Source organism: Symphalangus syndactylus, chromosome 12 (assembly GCF_028878055.3).
Source record: "Symphalangus syndactylus isolate Jambi chromosome 12, NHGRI_mSymSyn1-v2.1_pri, whole genome shotgun sequence".
Classification (NCBI taxonomy): domain Eukaryota; kingdom Metazoa; phylum Chordata; class Mammalia; order Primates; family Hylobatidae; genus Symphalangus; species Symphalangus syndactylus.
In genome coordinates, this window is record NC_072441.2 from 68,358,893 (window position 1) to 68,377,464 (window position 18,572).

Here is an 18,572-nt window from a genome sequence, read left to right on the forward strand (position 1 = left end):
CTTCTGCCCACCGTTCTTGATTGGTATTCAGTGCAGTAGCGAAATGAGATAGTTTAGACACTCTGGAGATAACTGCATTGAGCTTTAACCAAGTGTATACTCAGAAAATTCAGTTTTGGATCACATTTTGACAAAACATGTTTTGGTCAAAGAAAGGAAAGGCTACTAACACATTTATCAGGTATTGTATGTCACAGTCCATGTTCCACCCAGCCTTGTTATCCCCGCATTCTTTCAAGATATGAGTCATCTTGGTTTTTCAGGTGAAAAAAGGAAGGTCAGAGAGGAAGGGGCTTGTCCAAGGTCTCATGGCTGGTTAACAGAATTTCAAACTAGATGTTTGATTCTAACCCCTCAGTCCACTGTACCTTGAAGTATGGTCTAAATGATTTGGCGCTTCTGGATGTTGAGGAAGGACCTAGAGACACATCCTTGAACTAGAACCTGGGGTGAGAGTTCACTGGGAGGCAGGATCTCTTCTTTCACTTTGGATTTACACCTTGCCCTTGGAAAGCTTCTCCACTATGCTAGCAAATATCTTAGGATATTTGATGGAAAGAACTTGAGAATCCCTTCTAGAAAACCCAGCCTTGCCAGTGTTAACACCTGCTGCAAGACAGGGATGCTGTTGTTCTGGCAGCCCCCGTTTGCTTTTGCCTGGCCCCACCTTCTGCTCCCACTCTGCTGGCTTGGGCAAGATGTGTGCCTTGGGCCTTAGGTGCAGGGAGGCAGGCAGGGGCTTGACCTGGCCTCTCTCTGGTGCCATGGCACCATTATGCCCCAAACTTCTTCCCTGGTTGGAGTGAGAGGGGCTGTCCACAGCCCCATCCTGTGGGGATCTCGAGCCGGAGTCCCTGGCCTGGCCTCCTTGACGTAGGTGTTCTCAGCAAGCAGTTTGCATCCCACCGTTTTACCCACACTTGCCCCCAAGACTTTTGACAGAGCAGACGTAAAACAGGACTCAGAAAACCATTTTTCTCTATTCCCATATGTAGTAAGTTTTGATTCAGTTGTGCATAAACCATAGTTTTCTGCCCTGCTGTTTGCTTTCAGTGGAAGATAGTAAAGGGAAGATGGTGCTCATGTGTCTCCACGTGACATCTCATGAAGAATTAAGATGTGATGGATTAGAAATATAAAACTTCAGCGTAAAATTAAATTTTAGGGCTCTATAAGTCCCGTTTTCCCAGGTCCTGTTCCGTTTCTACGTAGATAACCCAATTTGTTTTGTCTATGAACTAAGTCTCTTTAGTGGGTTGTTTTAGAATCTCTCCAACAAGAGAACAGATTCCTAAAGCCAGGTGCAGCACTGTGAAAAGTTTCTTTCAATATGGCACCAAGACTCTACCATTTATGTCTCTTTCAGCTTACAAACATCAGCGTTTTGTCCTTGTCATAGTGGAAGAAAGACACTTATTTTAAGCTTTGGGGGCAAAGGTGACAAACCCCAGGCTTTTATCTTGAAAGTGTCTTTGGCACTTCTCTTGGCACTGAAGTGGTATTTGGATAACATTATTTGAATGTACAGTGGTTTGGTTTTGTATGTGCTTATCTTTATCTGAGCTTTCGCTTGTGGGCATGGCCTTTTGTTGTGAAGTTGCTCGTCATTTAGGAGTGTTTAATTCTAAAAAGCCTTCAGCCTAAGAAAGCTTCATCTGTGGGGACCGGAGACTGTTGCTCAGGGAGTTCGTGATGGGACTTGGGCATCTGATCTGCAGGTGACAAGTTTAGTTCAACTCAAGTTGTAGGGAATTTAGACAGTTGCACATCATCGCCGTTCTAGGGGCCTTGTAGAAAGACGCGACAGTTGTTTTTCATTTACCAGCACCTCTCAGTTATAGAGGTAATGGAACATTCACTTACTTTTCATCATCATTCTTTCAAAAGTGAACATACAAAAATCTAAGCTTTGGCAATAATTTATTTTTATAATAGTTTACGGTAGGTTTTAATTAAATGGCAAACTCCTCTGGGACCCCTAAGTTATGGCGTGATTAACCAAATTGGATTTCCAACAGTCATTTATGACCATAACTATTGCATAGAGTGTAGGATGCCAGCAAAGATGAGGGTGGGGGCAGATACTGGCTCAGTGATTTAACTCACATTATAGATGACCCCTTCCTCAACAGAAATGCTACTGAGAGAACCAGAGAGGCCTGGGCCAGGCAGGTCTTATTTGAGAGGAGATTATTTGATAATTGCTTTGGTTAGAAGGACTTTACATTTCCTGATTTCAAGTCCGGCACCAATTTAGAAAGTTCAGAGATGAAACCACCTGTCTTTACCTGACAGAGTCATAACTGTTTGTGTAAAAATGTGGTCAGGGATCTTCTTTGTTCTTTCTGATTAGTTAATACTGTACATTGTAACCAGGAAGGGCAGTTTTGCCAACCAGCCTCTGCTCCTGGTCACCGTATGTGTATGACAAGGCCTGAGTGAGCTCCTGCATAAACTGGGTAGTGGGCTCTTTTGACACTTTTGCAAGCATGTAAATGAATGAATGACACTACCAGCAACCATCTGTACAAGTCCATTTACTTACATTCATAAGGTTTATGCTATGAAACTTCTTCTCATTGTGATGTCAGTAACAGAGTTAGTGTCTCTGATGGAATAGTGTACCTGTCACCCAAGTTATTTGTTCCTTTTTGGGTCCTCCAGGATAATCCCCCCCTCATCCCAATTAACTGTAAAATGTTTTACACGTCACATTTTTTATACTGTAAACTTGGAAAATAAATTGAAATATCAAATCGTATCTTGTTTCTTTTCTTTATGTGATTATTTCAATCTAAAAAGTTGCTTACTTTTTCAGGGACATTTTTCACTCGTGCATAATTTTGAGACCTTCAGAATTTCCAGACAACCTGTCATATTTCTATAAAAACCAAGACAATTGTGATGGATTGGGAAAGTAGAATTACCATTGTAACAAAAACTACTGATTGTCAATCATTTTACAGTGAAGAAAATGTTTTGAATAGACAACTAAAAATGAAATCCTCAGGCTCTAAAACATGGAGATGAAACAGATCTTCTGAGTAAACCAGCAAGTGGAAAGGTATTTGAGTCAAATAAGAAGAGAGTAAAGTAACAGACCTTGGATTGATGTGGGAGGTGAATATCGGATTATTTTTCTGAGTGGCTGGGGAATTCAAGTTAAATTATCAACTGATTTTAGATAGGTCTATTTTAAGGAAATTTGATTATTTGCAAAGAAATATGAAGCTTGTTTTCTGCTAAACTCAGCAGTAGAATTTTGACAGCACACAATCAAATTCTTAGCTATTGCATGGACAGAAATTAGAGAAAGCAATTGACTTGAAGATATTCATTGGTTAGATTATTGACAAGCTGCTTCTTTGGGCCATTAAGCAAAATGTACACAATTTATATCTGCATAAGTAAACCCTGCTAATATACTTTGTGCTATCATTTGGATATTTGTTCCCACCAAATCCCATGTTGAAATTTAATCCCCAGTGCGGCGGTGTTGAGAGGTAGGGTCTAAAGGGAGTGATTTAAGAACTTGAGAACTTGGGTCATGGGATGGATCCTTCATGAATAGATGAACGCCCTCTCTGGAGGAAGTGAGGTGTGAGTGCGTACTCGCTCTGTTAGTTCCCTGGAGAGCTGGTCTTTAGAAAGAGGCTGGCACCTCCTCTCTCCCATGCTTCCTCTCTCACCATGTGATCTCTGCACACACTGGTTTTCCTTTACCTTCTGCCATGAATGGAAGCAGCCAAGGCTTTCACCTGATGCCCAGTCTTGCAGCCAGCAGAATTGTGAGCGAAATAAATATTTTTTCTTCATAAATAACCCACTCTTAGTTATTCTTTTATATCAATAAAAACAGACTAAGACACCTTGTAAGCTCTGTTACCCAATAGTGCTGGGGAATTATAGGTATTCTGGTTAATCAATTATTCATCCACCAACTCAATAAATGAGTATCTTCTTTGTGACGGGCAAAGCGCTAAGTGCTATGGATTCTAAGATAAATTCCTTGCCTCTAAGGAGCCTGCAATTTAGTGAAAGGACAGACATGCAAATATATGTTATACCTTAAATGATAAGTGACATGATCCAGCGATGCACAAAGCACAGAGGGGAAGGGGCACCTTCAGGTCACCTACACAATTGGATAAATGGTGTTATCACCCACCCAAACTAGGACTTCATAAAGAGGAGAAGATGTTTAGGGGAGAAGGCAACGAGTTCAGGTTTTGTTGTGTTGAGTCTAAAGTGCTTGAACAACATCAAGTCAACAAGTCCAGAGGCAGTTGAATGAATGTGTCTAAAAATAAGGCAGAGTCAAGGTTAGAGACTCATAGTTGGAAGTAATTAGCACATGGATAGTATTGATGGGCATGATGATATCATTTTGGAAGAGTATGTAGAGTTGAGATGCTGTGAAACACCATCATTTAAAGAACAGGCAGAGGAAGCGGGGCAAGAAAGAAAAACAGAAGAAATAAGGAGGTAGGACTGGAGCCAGATGAGAATGAGCACAGTCAGAAAAATCAAGATAGGATTTTCAACATTATCTGAATATTTTCAAAATATGAGTTTAATGACAGAATTAGTTAGCTAGTATTCCACAAAAAGTATTGCTCTATTTTCAAAAAATTTGCACAGTGTCTTACACATGTGCTAAAAGATTGAGAAAATAAATTAGAAAATTGTACTGCACACTTAACACTAAAACTACCAAGCACAATGTAACTTTTAGACAGCTCAGAAGGCACTTTGGGATTTTTTTTCTCAGTGCCTCAGGGCATCAGTATGAACTCCAATTATTGCTGCCCTGGCCAACTGTGGGAGTACGATAACTGGAGAGTTAATTGACTGCTGGATAAAGCAATCTTTAATCTAAATGGGAAGGCTCACTAGCAGCTACAGAGAAGGGGTATTCAGATCCCAGCTTAGGCTAGGAAGCCAGCTGACCCAATCAGAGACATGAACCCATCAGAAAAATGTAAAACCTTTCATCTTTCTAGTTTCCCCCCACCCTCCACACCCGCTGATGAATATGTGAGACTTGCCAACTAGAGGGAAGTTTAGAGAGCAAATCAATCTCCCATCCCAGTTTCCTAATGTACTAGAAATGATGGTGACACCTGTACACATTTCGAGGCCTCTCCATAGCCATCCAAAGGCTTGAATATCCAAGTTCATAATGATATGAATGACCATCACTTGAAATAAGTTTAACAGAGCCATGAGAATATGATTTATAAGTTTGCTTCCAAGGCTGAGCCTTCTCTAAGAAGGATCATCTTGGCTAGAGGAGGGATCCCAACTGATGTTCGAGGTATGGAGGGAGCTAAATCATTAATCATGTGTCTTCCCTGGGCTCTGATTATAAGGTCACTCTATGCCTGTGAGTTAGAAAGCTGTCAATTCTGTTACTGTCATAATCAAAGATAAGTAAACTTGTGTTAGGGGATTGTTCACCCCAGACTGCCATGTTCAGGCACTGCCATGACCCTTGATGGTCCAGCAAAGAACAAGATCTGTTCCATGACAGTCAAGACAGTCAACATGGGAATAATTTTCCTCCTGTCCCTGCTAAGTGGGATTGCTGCATTTGAAAAGGCATTTGCTGAATGATACTGCTCCTGATGCAAAGGGAGTGAGAAAAGAGATGATGGAAAAGGGAAAGGAGCTGGCTGGGTGTGGGGCAGAATTTCTTGCTGCCACCTTGTGCTGTCTTTACGGTAGTGGGTAGCTGTGATTTTATCTTCATCAGAATTGTTTGGAGTTGGGCTATTCATCATCATCATCATCATCACTGTCATCATTATCCTCTTCATCAGAATTATCATCATCATCATCTTCATCATCATCTTCAGTGTTTATCTTTCCAGAAAGCACATCCTCTATCCAGTCCTCCAGCTCCTCGGCAGTTGGAAGATCGTCATCATCTGGAATCTCCATCCAGACACTGTCAGCCTGCAGTGAGGGACAAAATGAATGAGTGAGTGAATGCATGAAGGCTGAACCAGACCAGGGGTAGCCGTGCTGAATAGCTATGCTGAGTGCTCCCCGACTCTCTTACACTTATTAGGAATGTGCACATTGTTAACTGGAAATGCCAAACAGCAAAACGGTATGTGTAGTATACTGTTTGTGTTGCATAAAAAGAAATGCGTATTCCATTTCCCAGTGGAATATATATGACATTTCTGGTAATATACCCATGCAACAACCACCAGTGGTTCCCTCCAGGAATGAGACTAGGGGTTGGGTCAGGGGAGTAGGAAATACTTTTTACTTTGACCTTCTATTCTACTGTTCTGTTTTAAAATGTTTTCACTTGAGCATATTTTAAAAGTTATGTATTATTATTAATTTTAAAGTAGCTTACAAAATAAATGAATGTAGAGTTACCTAGGTGATTGAACACCTATCAACAGGGGAGAAAGACATTGCTAACTGGCCCCCATTCTTTTTTTTTTTTTTTTTGAGATGGAGTTTTGCTCTTGTTGCCCAGGCTTGAGTGCAATGGCATGGTCTCGGCTCACTGCAACCTCCGCCTCCTGGGCTCAAGCGATTCTTTTGCCTCAGCCTCCCAAGTAGCTGGTATTACAGGCGCCCACGACCATGCCTGGCTAATTTTTGTATTTTTAGTAGAGATGGGGTTTCACCATGTTGGCCAGCTGGTCTCGAACTCCTGATGTCAGGTGATCCACCCATCTCGGCCTCCCAAAGTGCTGGGATTACAGCCATGAGCCACCGCGCCTGGCTTGGACCCCATTCTTAAGAGATTCTACCTCAGTTAAGTATGGCTCTAATAATCCTCTGTGATCATCCCTTTCTGTCCACTGTTTGCCTGATTGTATCTGTCCCCACTTGAGTTTTATGATGGTGGAGTTGTATCAGATGTATGGACTGAGATCTAAGATTTCCTCACATTCTGCCAGTGTACCTCACTAGCCTGTCCCACCCTCAGTTCAACAATGCCTTAACTCTGAGGAGAAGCCCCTTACTTGCATATGATTCTCTTCCTTCCCTTCTGCAGGCCTGGTCTCCTGCCTGTGGAGTAGTTGCCTGCCTGGGATTCTAGGCCACAACGGCCCCATCACCCATTGTGCAGTGATGGCTCCTGGTGTGGGTTCCCTTTTGTAAGGAGACTTTGTTGTTTGTTGTTTGGCTTTGGGGGTAAATACAGGAGAGTTTACTTGAAGGGAAAATTCCAAATCAGTGATTCAGGAAAGCCTGGCCCCATAGGCAAGAAAATGTGCCCATGGAAGAGAGCCATGAAACCACAGATTGGGACTGGCTCAGAGACCAGGTGTGGAACACACTGGCAAGTTTCCTTGAGTAGGACCCCTGCCCTCTTCTGAAAAGGCTGGGCTATATAGATGCTCTCACAATCTAAGCTGTGTAGCAGAAGACAGGGCAGGCCAAGGGTGCCTGAGCAAGCCTTCATATGGGATACTCACATCTGTGACATTCACCACCCCAATCTGTGGCCTGAATAGGTCAATCTTGAAAGTCTTCTCCCAATAGGCAACAAGCTGCAGCAACAAAAAAATAAGATTAGACAGCAGGCAGAGGGCATTCTCTGTTAAGGACCCACCCGCCGTCCCCTCGCAGTAACTAGGTCACCATTGGTTAAAGGTCTTCAAAACAGCTGTGAGCACTTAGCAAATTGAAGACTTGGCCCCAGCCTTCAAGCACTTCAAATAAGCATTAAATAAAAGATGACATAGCATAAATTATGGAAACATGTGTCTACAGCTGTAAGAGAGAAAATTATAGAGGCGGTCTAATGTTGCTTTCCAAATTACTTGTGGCTGTTTTATAGTTTATAGAGCCATTTCCCTCCACCTCTTTTTTAATGTCCCAGTTTTAAAAATACCTTATCTTGTGCTACATGAGATAGCTGGGAAAGCCATGATGGGTCACAAGTTGCCAAGTAAGAAGAAGGCTTCTTCATTCAACCAGGCTTGGACTCCACGTGGACAAATCTCTGACTGGGGCAAAAATAAAGGAGCAAGGGGCCACAGGATTTTTTTTTTAAATGGAGATGTTCACTGGTAGAAAATCTCCCATGCAAAGATATGGCCTAGTGGGGACTAGGGATATTCAGGAATCTGGAAATCAGAATAGTCTGAAGATTTCTTCTTTGCAAAAACCAAGGCAAACACATAGAACTGGCCAGAAGAGAGGCTGGGCGCAGTGGCTCACGCCTGTAGTCCCAGCACTTTGGGACTGGAGTCCAGGAGTTTGAAACCAGCCTGAGCAACATAGTAAGACCTTGTCTCTAAAAGAAATTTTAAAAATTAGCTGGGCGTGGTGGCACACGCCTATAGTCCGAACTGCTCAGGAGGCTGAGGCAGGAGGATTGCTTGAGCCTGGGAGCTTAAGGCTGCAGTAAGTTGAGATTATGCCACTGCACTCCAGCTTGGGTGACAGAGTGAGAGCTTGTCTCAAAAAAAAAAAAAAAAAGAACTGGCCAGGAAAACTGCAAACCATCTGCAAGCTTGTATAACAAAATAGTCAGATAAACTAGAAACACAACCAGGCAGAAGCTATATCAACAAAGCTGTACTGTATGCAGTCTTATATGGCCATGACTTTGTTATAATTACCCAGTGCTACGACATTGGTCTCAAGCGTCATGGAAGCCTCTGCCTTTGATTCACCCCCCTCCTCTACATAGGGCTGATTTTCAGGACCCTTGAGATCCCTCTCAATTTTCTCTATTTAATCACAGTATCATCAGTCATGACCTATGCAACTAATGATAATTCCTGGAAGATAAAGTCATCATTCATAACCTAATGATAGCTAAACTTGTACTGATTACCACAATAAGCTTTTACCTAAAGCAGTCGGTAGACCAAGCTTTAGCATCATGTAGACCCTAGATTGGAATATCACATCTATCACTCACTAGCTTTAACCTCCCCAGCTATCATTCTCTCCACCTTGTGACAGGAATTATAATAGTACCTACTTCACAGGGTTGTTGAGAGGATTCGCTGTGATGAGGCATGTAAAGTATTACTATAGTTCCAGGCATACAGTAGAATATATCAGCTACACTTATTATCAGTACGAGTACTTATTATCAGCACTAGAACGAGTACCAGGGTTCAATGCATGTAGTGTACAAATTCTGTTTATTCTTTTTTTAAAATTAAGTATAATCAAAACTTTTGGGCCATTGATCATGGACACTAGCAAAAGTGTGGACTTTAAGTTTCTTTCACATTCATCGTATGCTAGACACTGTGCTAGGCCCTGGGGAGAACACGATGAACATGACAGGCACGCTCTCTTTCTCTCCACAAAGTTCTGAACTCGCTGAAAAATGTTCATCTCTGATTTTTATTACTTAGTAATTCAGGTGGCCTCAGAACGATGGTCCCCACCCAGAAAATAAAAGTAGTTCTGGGGACAGGGAATGGAGTGATGAGGGGCAGCTCTGGAGCTGCTGCCAAAGGAGTTTACCCTGCTCACTTGGGTGGGGCCCTGAGAGTCAAGGGTTTTCAACTCCTGGTCTCCAGGGAATAAGCCTAATCCTTTCAGGGTCAGCACCAGGCCCCAAGTTCAATACTGCCCCAAGGGCCAAGACCTCCCACATGGGATGAGGGCCGCCACTGGGTTTCTTCAAGTGCGCCTGCCTATTTCACCTCCTCGGATGCTAAACGCAATCATGAGGCTGTGTCAGCAACTGAGGGTGGGGCGCTGGCCTGAGCCACTCACCAGAGGAAAGTCGTCGGGGTCGATCCACAGGATGCTCAGGTCGGGGTTGTCAGTATTGTCCCGGGCAACCTGTTTCAGGATCTCCAGGAATTCGTAGCCATCTGAAGCAGGATTCAAGAGAGTTGAGTAACCCTTGCACATACACAGCTTCTAATGCAGACAGCAGAGTGCGATTTTTCCACGAGGACTTCTTAGGACATTTGGTGCTTACCCTCAATTATAGGATTATTCTATAAAATGAGTCAGATGAGAGCTCCAGGCACAAAGCAGCTTATACAAAGGAAACAATAAAAAATTTGAACAAAGGATTAAAAGTTCACAGAGAACTGGCTGGTTTTTCACTGGAAGCCAAACTTCATTTGTGAAAACTGCCCAGCCTTGGGTCAGAAAGTCAGTCCCGGCAGAGAAACCCCTGCCTGTCTTGAGATCCTGTTTCAAGAGATCCTGTGCCATCTCTTGAAACAGATGCTTTGCTGTCCCTTAGAGTCCCCAGTAACATTTGCTCTATGGACCAAGAATGTTTACACCTGGACCCTTAGTTTCTACAACCAGGAATGGCTAAAACCTTCAAACCAAATGAGCTTCTGATTTACAGTTGGTTTCACAGCTCTGGGATAGTAAACGGGGCTTCCCTCCGTCTCTCCCTATTTCCTTGTATACTGGGCCCTCCCTCTGTTCAGTCAGCAGCAGTCATTGCCCCAGGGGTAGGATGATTCATAAGAAAAGCAGAGAGGAGCTTTGTAAGCTTCAAGAACACGAACTTTTTAGCTTTAAAAGCCTAAACCTTGAAGGACTGGGAGCATACAATTTTTGCCATAAACAAAAATTTTAGGAGAATGTTTAGTAAGAGATAGCATACTCTCAACCCTCAGCACCACTCCCCATCCCCCAGCTAGAAACTGAAAAAATAGTTTAGATTCTGAAAGGTCCCTGAGAATAATGAACTGTGCCTGTGTGTGTGCGCGCGTGTGTGTGTATGTGTGTGCGCGTGTGTATGTGTGTGTGTGTATGCATGCGTGTGCATGTGCAGAAACACAAGCCATGTGTGCATGTGTGTCCACGTACAGAATCTCCACTGTTTCAGGGAATCCCAGAGTATAGAAGACCCATGATTTGTTCCAGAACTAAACTCAGGCAAATGAAAAGATCCCAGAATCCCTTAGAGAACCCCCTAGTATAGAAGCACTAGGACAGAAAAGTCTGTCAGAAGGCCCCATGGAGTTGCTTGTCATTCTGAGGAACTTGGACAGATAACGATGACCCATACCAGATGTGCACCCCACTCAGCTATGCCTGGGAACCAGAGAGACCCTGGATCCCTCGGGATAGTGGGGTTGGGGTGGAGGACCTTAATTATCAGCCCCAGCTTCCACCATTCAGTGGTATACACTCAAAATTGAAATTTAGGTTCAGTTCTAAATAATAAAGTTACATTTCTTGCATAGCTGAATTTGTGGCTTGAAATTTATACCTTGAATACAAGTAACTCACCAGCTACTTGGGAATTCAATTAACTGTGCTTTGTTTGCAAAGTTTTTCTTCTTTTGTCTGGAGTCTCAGCAAACTTGAGCTCCTCCCTATGGCCTCTGTTTAGCAAGCCTCTCCTCTCTCCAGGAATGCTAGCTTTTGTTTGGCTCTTTTGGACTCTTGGTAAAAGTTTTTTTCTACACTTCTTTATCTCTAATGCATTCCAGGCAAAACGCATACTCTTCTTAGCAACTCTACTTTGAGTTTTTGAGTTGGTGTAGTCACTGTTGCTAGCTCACACTGAAGATTCAGGCTGAGCCCCCTTTGGCCTTGTTACCTGGGAACCTGGGAACCTGGGAACCTGGGAAGCACAGCGACCTCTAGTGGAGAAGTAGTTCCTTTTTTTTTTTTTTTTTTTTTTTTTTTTTTTGAGAGTCTCTGTTGTCCAGGCTAGAGAGCGTGGTGGGATCATAGCACACTGCAGCCTCAACCTCCCAGGCTCAGGTGATCCTCCTGTGTCAGCCTCACAAGTAGCTAAAACTACAGGTGTGTGCCACTATGCCCAGCTAGTCTTTTAAATTTTATTGTTTTATTTTGTACAGACTGGGGTCTCACATTGTTGCCCAGGTTGGTTTTGAACTCCTGGGCTCAAGTGATCCTGCCTCAGCTTTCCAAAGTGCAGGATTACAGACGTGAGTCACTGTGTCAGGCCTAGAAGAGGTCTTTATGGCCGGTGGCCACTTCTTGCAGAAATACAGAGTGGACCTGGGTGATCTTTTAATCTGTGCTCATAGCCATATTGCAAATGAGATTATGACAGACACCGGAGATTGACAGGGCCCTAAGCATTAGAGTTCACTTATCTGTCATTGCGGGGCTGGGGGTGAGGTGGGGTAGGGGCATTTCTCCTGCTGCCTGTAGGTGGAACTGAGAAGGTCCTGCCCCTCCAGTGTATCACTGGCTGACATGTGTGGACACTATGGGTCCTCCTTTGGCCATGTGTCTGTCACAGGAGAGGGAAATATGGTGCCACCTTGGTTATCTGTAGAGCTAGGAATCATAATACAAAGACCACAAGGAGGAATTCCTCCAAAACAACTTCAGTTACTGTTTTTAGCTGCAGAAAACAAAGAAATGATGATCAATGAGGTGACACTGCCAGTACTTTGGAAGATGAGAGAGAGTCAAATGTAAAAGGGACATGACGAAACTGAAATTCACAAAGAGGATGAAATGCAAAAACACAGACTGAAATGAAAGTAGAAAGTAAACTTGCGGTGCAAGAGACTGATTCACCTAAAGGAAAAGATAGTCTAGGCAGGCACGAGTGTTGTGGAGGGACAGGACCTGTGACCCAAAACTACAAGCTGAATACACAACGGAGCGCTGTTGTTTTCTTATGGGAAAAACTCTCTTAACATTGGGATTCATCAAAAGGAATGTGGTATACAAGGACATCCCGACTACATTCCTATTTGACATTCTACAGCAGGTTAAGAGTTGAAAAGAAAAACTGAACTGTGCAAGAAAAATCAAATGGGTTGTAGTTTTTATGTAAACGAGTGAAGTCAAAAGTGTGGCTTAATGCCCATTTTCAAGAAAATAAAAGTTTCTGTAAGGAGAATATTCTTTGTGTCTATGGAGAAGCAAAGAAATCTCAAAAACCATTCCCAGAATAAATTAATAAATAAGGTTGACATTAAAGCTGAAAAAGTTTCCTCTAGATCCAAGGGCAGGTTTCTGATGTGCAGGGTGATGAATTCTGTAATGGACAATGTCTGTGACCCCGAATACTTTCAGTGACAGAACAGAGCCCATTCTTCAGGGAGTCAGCCCAGCATGGCCCTTAAACACACAGACTCTGGGGCCAAATGACCTTGGCCAAGGTCCTGGATGTACCCTTAGAGTGTGACTTAGAGCAAGTTATTTAATGTTTGTCTCTTCATCTGTAAAACAGGGATGATGAAAATGATAGCATCTACTTCATCGGGTAGTTCCGAGTTAAATGAATCAGCATCTCTGAAGCACTTGGACAGTGCCTGGAGTATAGTAAGGTTTAGCCATTATTTTACTTAAATTACCTGACATTCTATATTCAAAGGCAAGGAAGCTGGCTGGAACTCCCTAAGCCTGGCCATTCCTCTGTTCATTTACCACATCGGTGTCGGGTTCAGTGATCTGGGCACCGGGAGTGGGGTAGAGGCAGTCTTGGATCCACGTGGTACATGCTCACAGAAAACTATATCACGAGAGTGTACAGCGTGGGGCGGTTCCTTCCAGCTCCTGTTGCCGATTCTGTGACCAAAGGCTTCAGGGATGGCTGCGCCAGCTGGTGTGACCACGAGAACCCTGCCTTGATAACTGGGTCAGGGAAAGGTTTAATTCCTTTGCTTTTAAGGCATTAGCTTGTGTGGCTATTCCTGATCAAAGGCTTACGAGCCTCCGAGGCTCTCCCCTCTTCAGACACCAGCCTTGAGTGCAGACCTGTTAAAATGGATTCTCAATCTGTGTAAGTGAGTTAAGGCAGCTAACCTGGTCTCACATGTATTCTGTTGCTAAAATTGTAAGTTACAAGCTCAATTTTTTCCAAAGAGAGCCTCTGTTTCTTTGTAAAACTGGCAGGTCCCCTGGAAAAGAGAAACATTCTCTGTGGATCCTCCCTTTTTGACCAGGAAGGCAGGTGTAGGAAGCCGCATTTCACTTTAGTAATTCAACGTTAAGCAGGGACTAGTCCACTGTTAAAATTACATGGATGAATGACTGAGTTTAAAATGAGTAAATGTTTCCTTTATCAGTGGTAGACATGGCTTGGAGCCCTTTCAAGACTGTGGTCATGTATGTTTCAGAAGGAATATAGCCTGTACTTCAAAAAACTGTATAGAGAAAAGGGGGAAATACTATTCAGAGATGTGTAGGCTAACAGTTATCTAGACAAAGCAAGTAGAGGACTATTCTCTGCAGTTATCAGAAAAGCATCAGTTCTCAAAATCAGAAGAGACCCCCGCAACCCAGACATTCCAAACTCCAGGTAGATGAATAGCCCCCACTCAGAACATTTGTCTGTGTTGAATATTTCCAGGACTGAGACCCTTTGACCTTGCTAAAGGCTGACTACAGAGTTGATCATTTTAACAGCCAAGAATCTTATCCTTGCATCCAGTTGAAATCTCCTTTTTTTCACATGACGTTTACTCCCCAATTTCTTCCTTTATGGACACTGGACATTGTTCTTTTTTGTTTTGTTTTGAGATGGAGTCTCGCTCTGTTCCCCAGGCTGAAATGCAGTGGTGCAATCACGGCTCACTGCAGTCTTGACTTCCCAGGCTCAATTGATTCTCCCATTTCAGCCTCCTAAGTAGCTGGAACCAGAGGCACATGCCACCGTGCAGTTAATTTTTTTATTACTATCTGTAAAGATGAAGTCTCTCTGTATTGCCCAGGCTCGTCTTGAACTCCTGGGCTCAAGCGATCCTCCCACCTCAGCCTCCCAGAATGTTGGGATTATAGGCGAAAGCCACCATGCCCAGCCAGGACACAGAACATTGTTCTCCATATGCAGAAAGTCTGTAATCACGCTGCTCCAACCTTTATTTTCTGAGTGTCTATTGAACACTTACTGGGTACTGAGTACTTTTGCATTTGATTTTTACAACTAGTCTTGATGGAGGTTAGGAAGATTTTATCATCTCCATTTTAAAGAGGATGGAATTAAGACCCAAGGAGAGCAAATGACTTGCCAGCATCACATGGGAGCAAATGGTAGAGCTGGGAGTTGAACTCAGGTCTTAAGTCTGCACGTCTGGAGCCACTTCCACTATCTCCTACCCTCTGAGGTCTCCGCTTTCCTACCAGTGTCGCTGCCATCTTCTTTCCTCGAGTTCGTGCTTGAGATTTTTAAGCCCAGTGTGAAAGCTTCAATATCAGGGAAGCAGGGGTTGGGACACTGAGGAAACTGTCCAGGGGTCAGCCCCAGGGCTGGCGGGCTGGCCTCTACCTACTCATGGAGGGGTCCCTTCCCCTCCTTCAAACCACGCTGCCGAGCCCTCGCCTCCCAGCAGCTGTAGTATGATGGGATGGCTAACTCAGGGATGGCTCTGAGCGGGACTGGCGTCTCAGAGATGGATGTAAATAAAGAGACCTGGAGCTGTGCGAACTGCAACTCCTCTCCTGCCACGAAGGCTTGGAGTCCTGAGAGACCATGACCCACAGACAAGGGATGCACGTTGAACCAAGAGGTTTCCCACGGCAAGCGACTGGCCTCTGGGAATCACATCTTTGTGAGAGGAGAAACTGGTGATTATCCTCTCCTGTTCCCCTGGCAGGGACTGGTGGGAATGAGCCTTCACCAAGCCCTAGGGGACCGGTCCCAGGTCAGGCCCAGCCAAGTCAGGAGCCAAGGCCACATTCGGCAGAGGCTCGTGTGTCTCAGACCAAGCAGCGGCCCAAGAGTGAACAGGCCTACAGCATGCAGCCTGCCCTGCCCTGCTATCTGTCCTCACGGCCCCACTCCTGGGGGAGCTGGCTGTGCTCATTCCACAAAGGCATGGAAAGGGACCCTTCCTGACTCCATGCCATGGGAAGTTCTGGGCCTCAGGGTCTCTGCTCCTGTGAGGAGAGGCCTGAGCTTGGGAGGACCAAGCTCTTAGAGTGGGGTCCTGCCCTTGCTTGTGTGGCAGGTGGACAGATAAACGGCCGGGGCTGGAACCACACAGCTTAGAGGTTGTGTCTAAAGAGGGCACTGGGTCTGGAGTTTAAAGACCTTGCACAGGTCGCTTAACCACTCACCTTTCATCTCCCCCTCTGAAAGTGGAGAGAACAGCTGCCACATGACCTCTCAGGCATGTTGATATAACAAGATGCTACCAGCATGTGGGTTGGGTAAAGTGTGTAGGGAGACACATGCAGAAGGGCCTCATAAAGACTTTGTCTGTCTTCTTCCTTTCTCTCCTCCACCCCCATCAAACTCTTACTCATTTTAAGATTGTTTTTTTTTTTCCACTACTTTGATCCTTCATTGATGGGAAGGGTTTTTGTTTGTTTGTTTGTTTTGTTTTGTTTTTGTTTTTGAGATGGAGTCTCACTCTGTCACCGAGGCTGGAGTGCAATGGTATGGTCTTGGCTCACTGCAACCTCTGCCTCTCAGGTTCAAGTGATTCTCCTGCATCAGCCTCCCGAGTAGCTGGGACTACAGGTGCATGCTACCACGCCCAGTTAATTTTTGTATTTTTAGTAGAGACCGGGTTTCACTATGTTGGCCAGACTGGTCTCGAACTCCTGACCTTGCGATTCGCCCGCCTGTAATCCCACAGTGCTGGGATTACAGGCGTAAGGGTTTTGTTTGTTTGTTTGTTTGTTTTCATCAGGCAGGTATAATTTGAGTTCCCACAACATCTTAAGCCCAGAGCCAGGGCCTGAGACACAAGGGTATATAGGACAGGTCCTCTCTCAGAAAGGCCTTGTTGGTCTGTAGGCCAGAGCTCACTCAGTAAGTATGGAATTCTCAAAAAGCAGCCCAGCATCTGAACTGGATCCTTTGGGAAACCTCAGAGGGACAGACAAGGCCAGGAGCTCTCCCTCCTCTCACAAGATGGAATTGCCAAGAAGTCACCTGTGAGAGTCAGACATCTGCGTAGGACAGGGGACATTGTCTGGGCCCCACAGCTGTGACATGGCACTTGAGACATGTGAATACGCTACCACGCCTTACCACAACTCTCTTTCTCTGCCTGTCTTCTCCTGGCCCTAAGATCCCAGAATTGGTGAAAAAGTCAAATGATATGGTGTTGTGATGAAGAGAAGCTTAAGCTGCTGGTTACAGAGCCCAGACTGGGGGCTGGACTGCTGGGTTTGAATCCCAGTTCTATCACTGATTAGCCATGTGAGCTGGGGACATTATTTAACTTCTTTGTCCCTGTATTTTATCATCTGTACAACGGGCAAGATGATAAAAACAGCACCTAACACGGCGGGTTGTTGCAAAGGTTAAATATGTTGATACTTGTTAAGTGCTTGGAATAACATTCAACACATAGTAAGAACCAGGCCTGGCACAGTGGCTCACACCCATAATCCCAGCACTTTGGGAGGCTATTAAAATACAAAACTTAGCCAGGTGTGGTGGCCTATGCCTCTAATCCCAGCTACTCCGGAGGCTGAGGCAAGAGAATCGCCTGAACCCGGGAGGTGGAGGTTGCAGTGAGCAGAGATGGTGCCACTGCACTTCAGCCTGAGCAATAGAGGGAGACTCTGTCTAAAAAAAAAAAAAAAGAAAGAACCAAATGTTAAATTTGGTAAACCAAACTTAAAATCAAAAGCTCAAGGCGGTAGTTGGTGGTCCTACTTAAGACAATTGTTCTCAAAAAGATTTTTACAAGAACCTGAAGCAGTGGAAGCTTGGATGGAACAGAGCTTGGAGACGTTCCTTCCAGGGCCTGTCACTAATTCTGTTCCACGTGTGCAGATAGCAGCCTGTCCTTGCATTTTCAGCTTGTTAGCGCTAATATTCCCGGTGCCCTTTGAGGAGACCCATCTAGCATGCACTCATGTAGAAACGCTGCTTTGCAAACCTTTCATCACATGTTATAAAGAAGATGTCAGCCTAACACAGACACATCTAGGGGTGGTGAGGAAGAGAGTCATTCATTTTCAAACCTGTCAGACGAGCGGCTCTGGCGGGCACTTTGAGCGCAGGAGCCGGAGGAAGACTGGCAGCACCACCAGGCAATGGGCAAGAGCACAGGGCTAGGAAATGTCCTTCCCAGCCAGGCCTGCCTGAGGGCATGGGATGAGTACAGCAGGAGAGATCCAGTGATTAGGCTCAAGGGCCAGGAGAGCAGACCCTGCCTCCTGGCAGGTGGAGGTGGGAGTACAGGGTTGCTGCCTGCCTTCAGCTTTCTACCCTGGGTGAACTCAAGCTCTTGGCCATGAAGGTCATGTCAGAACTGCTGGGGGAAGAAAGTGGTTGGGGCAGCTGGATCACTGGGACATGTGGTTGTTGCTGCTGTGTAATCTTAGATCCCAAACCTGGACAGACAATGGGAGGAAGCCGGACTTTTCTTCCCTAACTGGGCTCTCAAGCTTCCAGGTGGTTTTGCGCTCTTCTCACCTCCGCCTGCTCTGCCTGCTCGTGTCCCCTTCCCCAGTACATGCGGCAGCACTGCACATGCTCAGAGCCTGCACTGGCTGGGGCATTGTTTGGAGTTGGTGTGATAGGGTGGACTGTGCACAGGAGGGGCCCTTGGGAAATCTAAGCTCGATTTCCCACTATGCCTATAACCCTGTGATCTCGAACATGCCATTGCATTGCCCTTGGTCTCCGCTTTCTTGTCTTTCAAATGTTGGAGGTGGAGAAGGTGGTGAAGGGCAACAGAGAGGCAGGAAGG

The 18,572-nt window shown here is 44.8% G+C and overlaps 1 protein-coding gene across 1 annotated transcript in view; it reads right to left on the reverse strand.

Annotated features, from left to right (window-relative positions):
• Positions 1-4,555: 4,555 nt before the first annotated feature.
• The window catches only part of CASQ2 (calsequestrin 2), a 69,820-nt gene continuing 55,803 nt past the window's right edge, over positions 4,556-18,572 (reverse strand). Inside the window, exons 9-11 of the mRNA XM_063628038.1 lie at positions 9,724-9,824; positions 7,452-7,526; positions 4,556-5,958 (exon numbers count right to left, since the gene is read on the reverse strand). Coding sequence (XP_063484108.1) covers positions 5,773-5,958; positions 7,452-7,526; positions 9,724-9,824 — 362 coding nt within the window. The 3' untranslated portion in view covers positions 4,556-5,772. The remainder of the gene's footprint in view (positions 5,959-7,451; positions 7,527-9,723; positions 9,825-18,572) is intronic.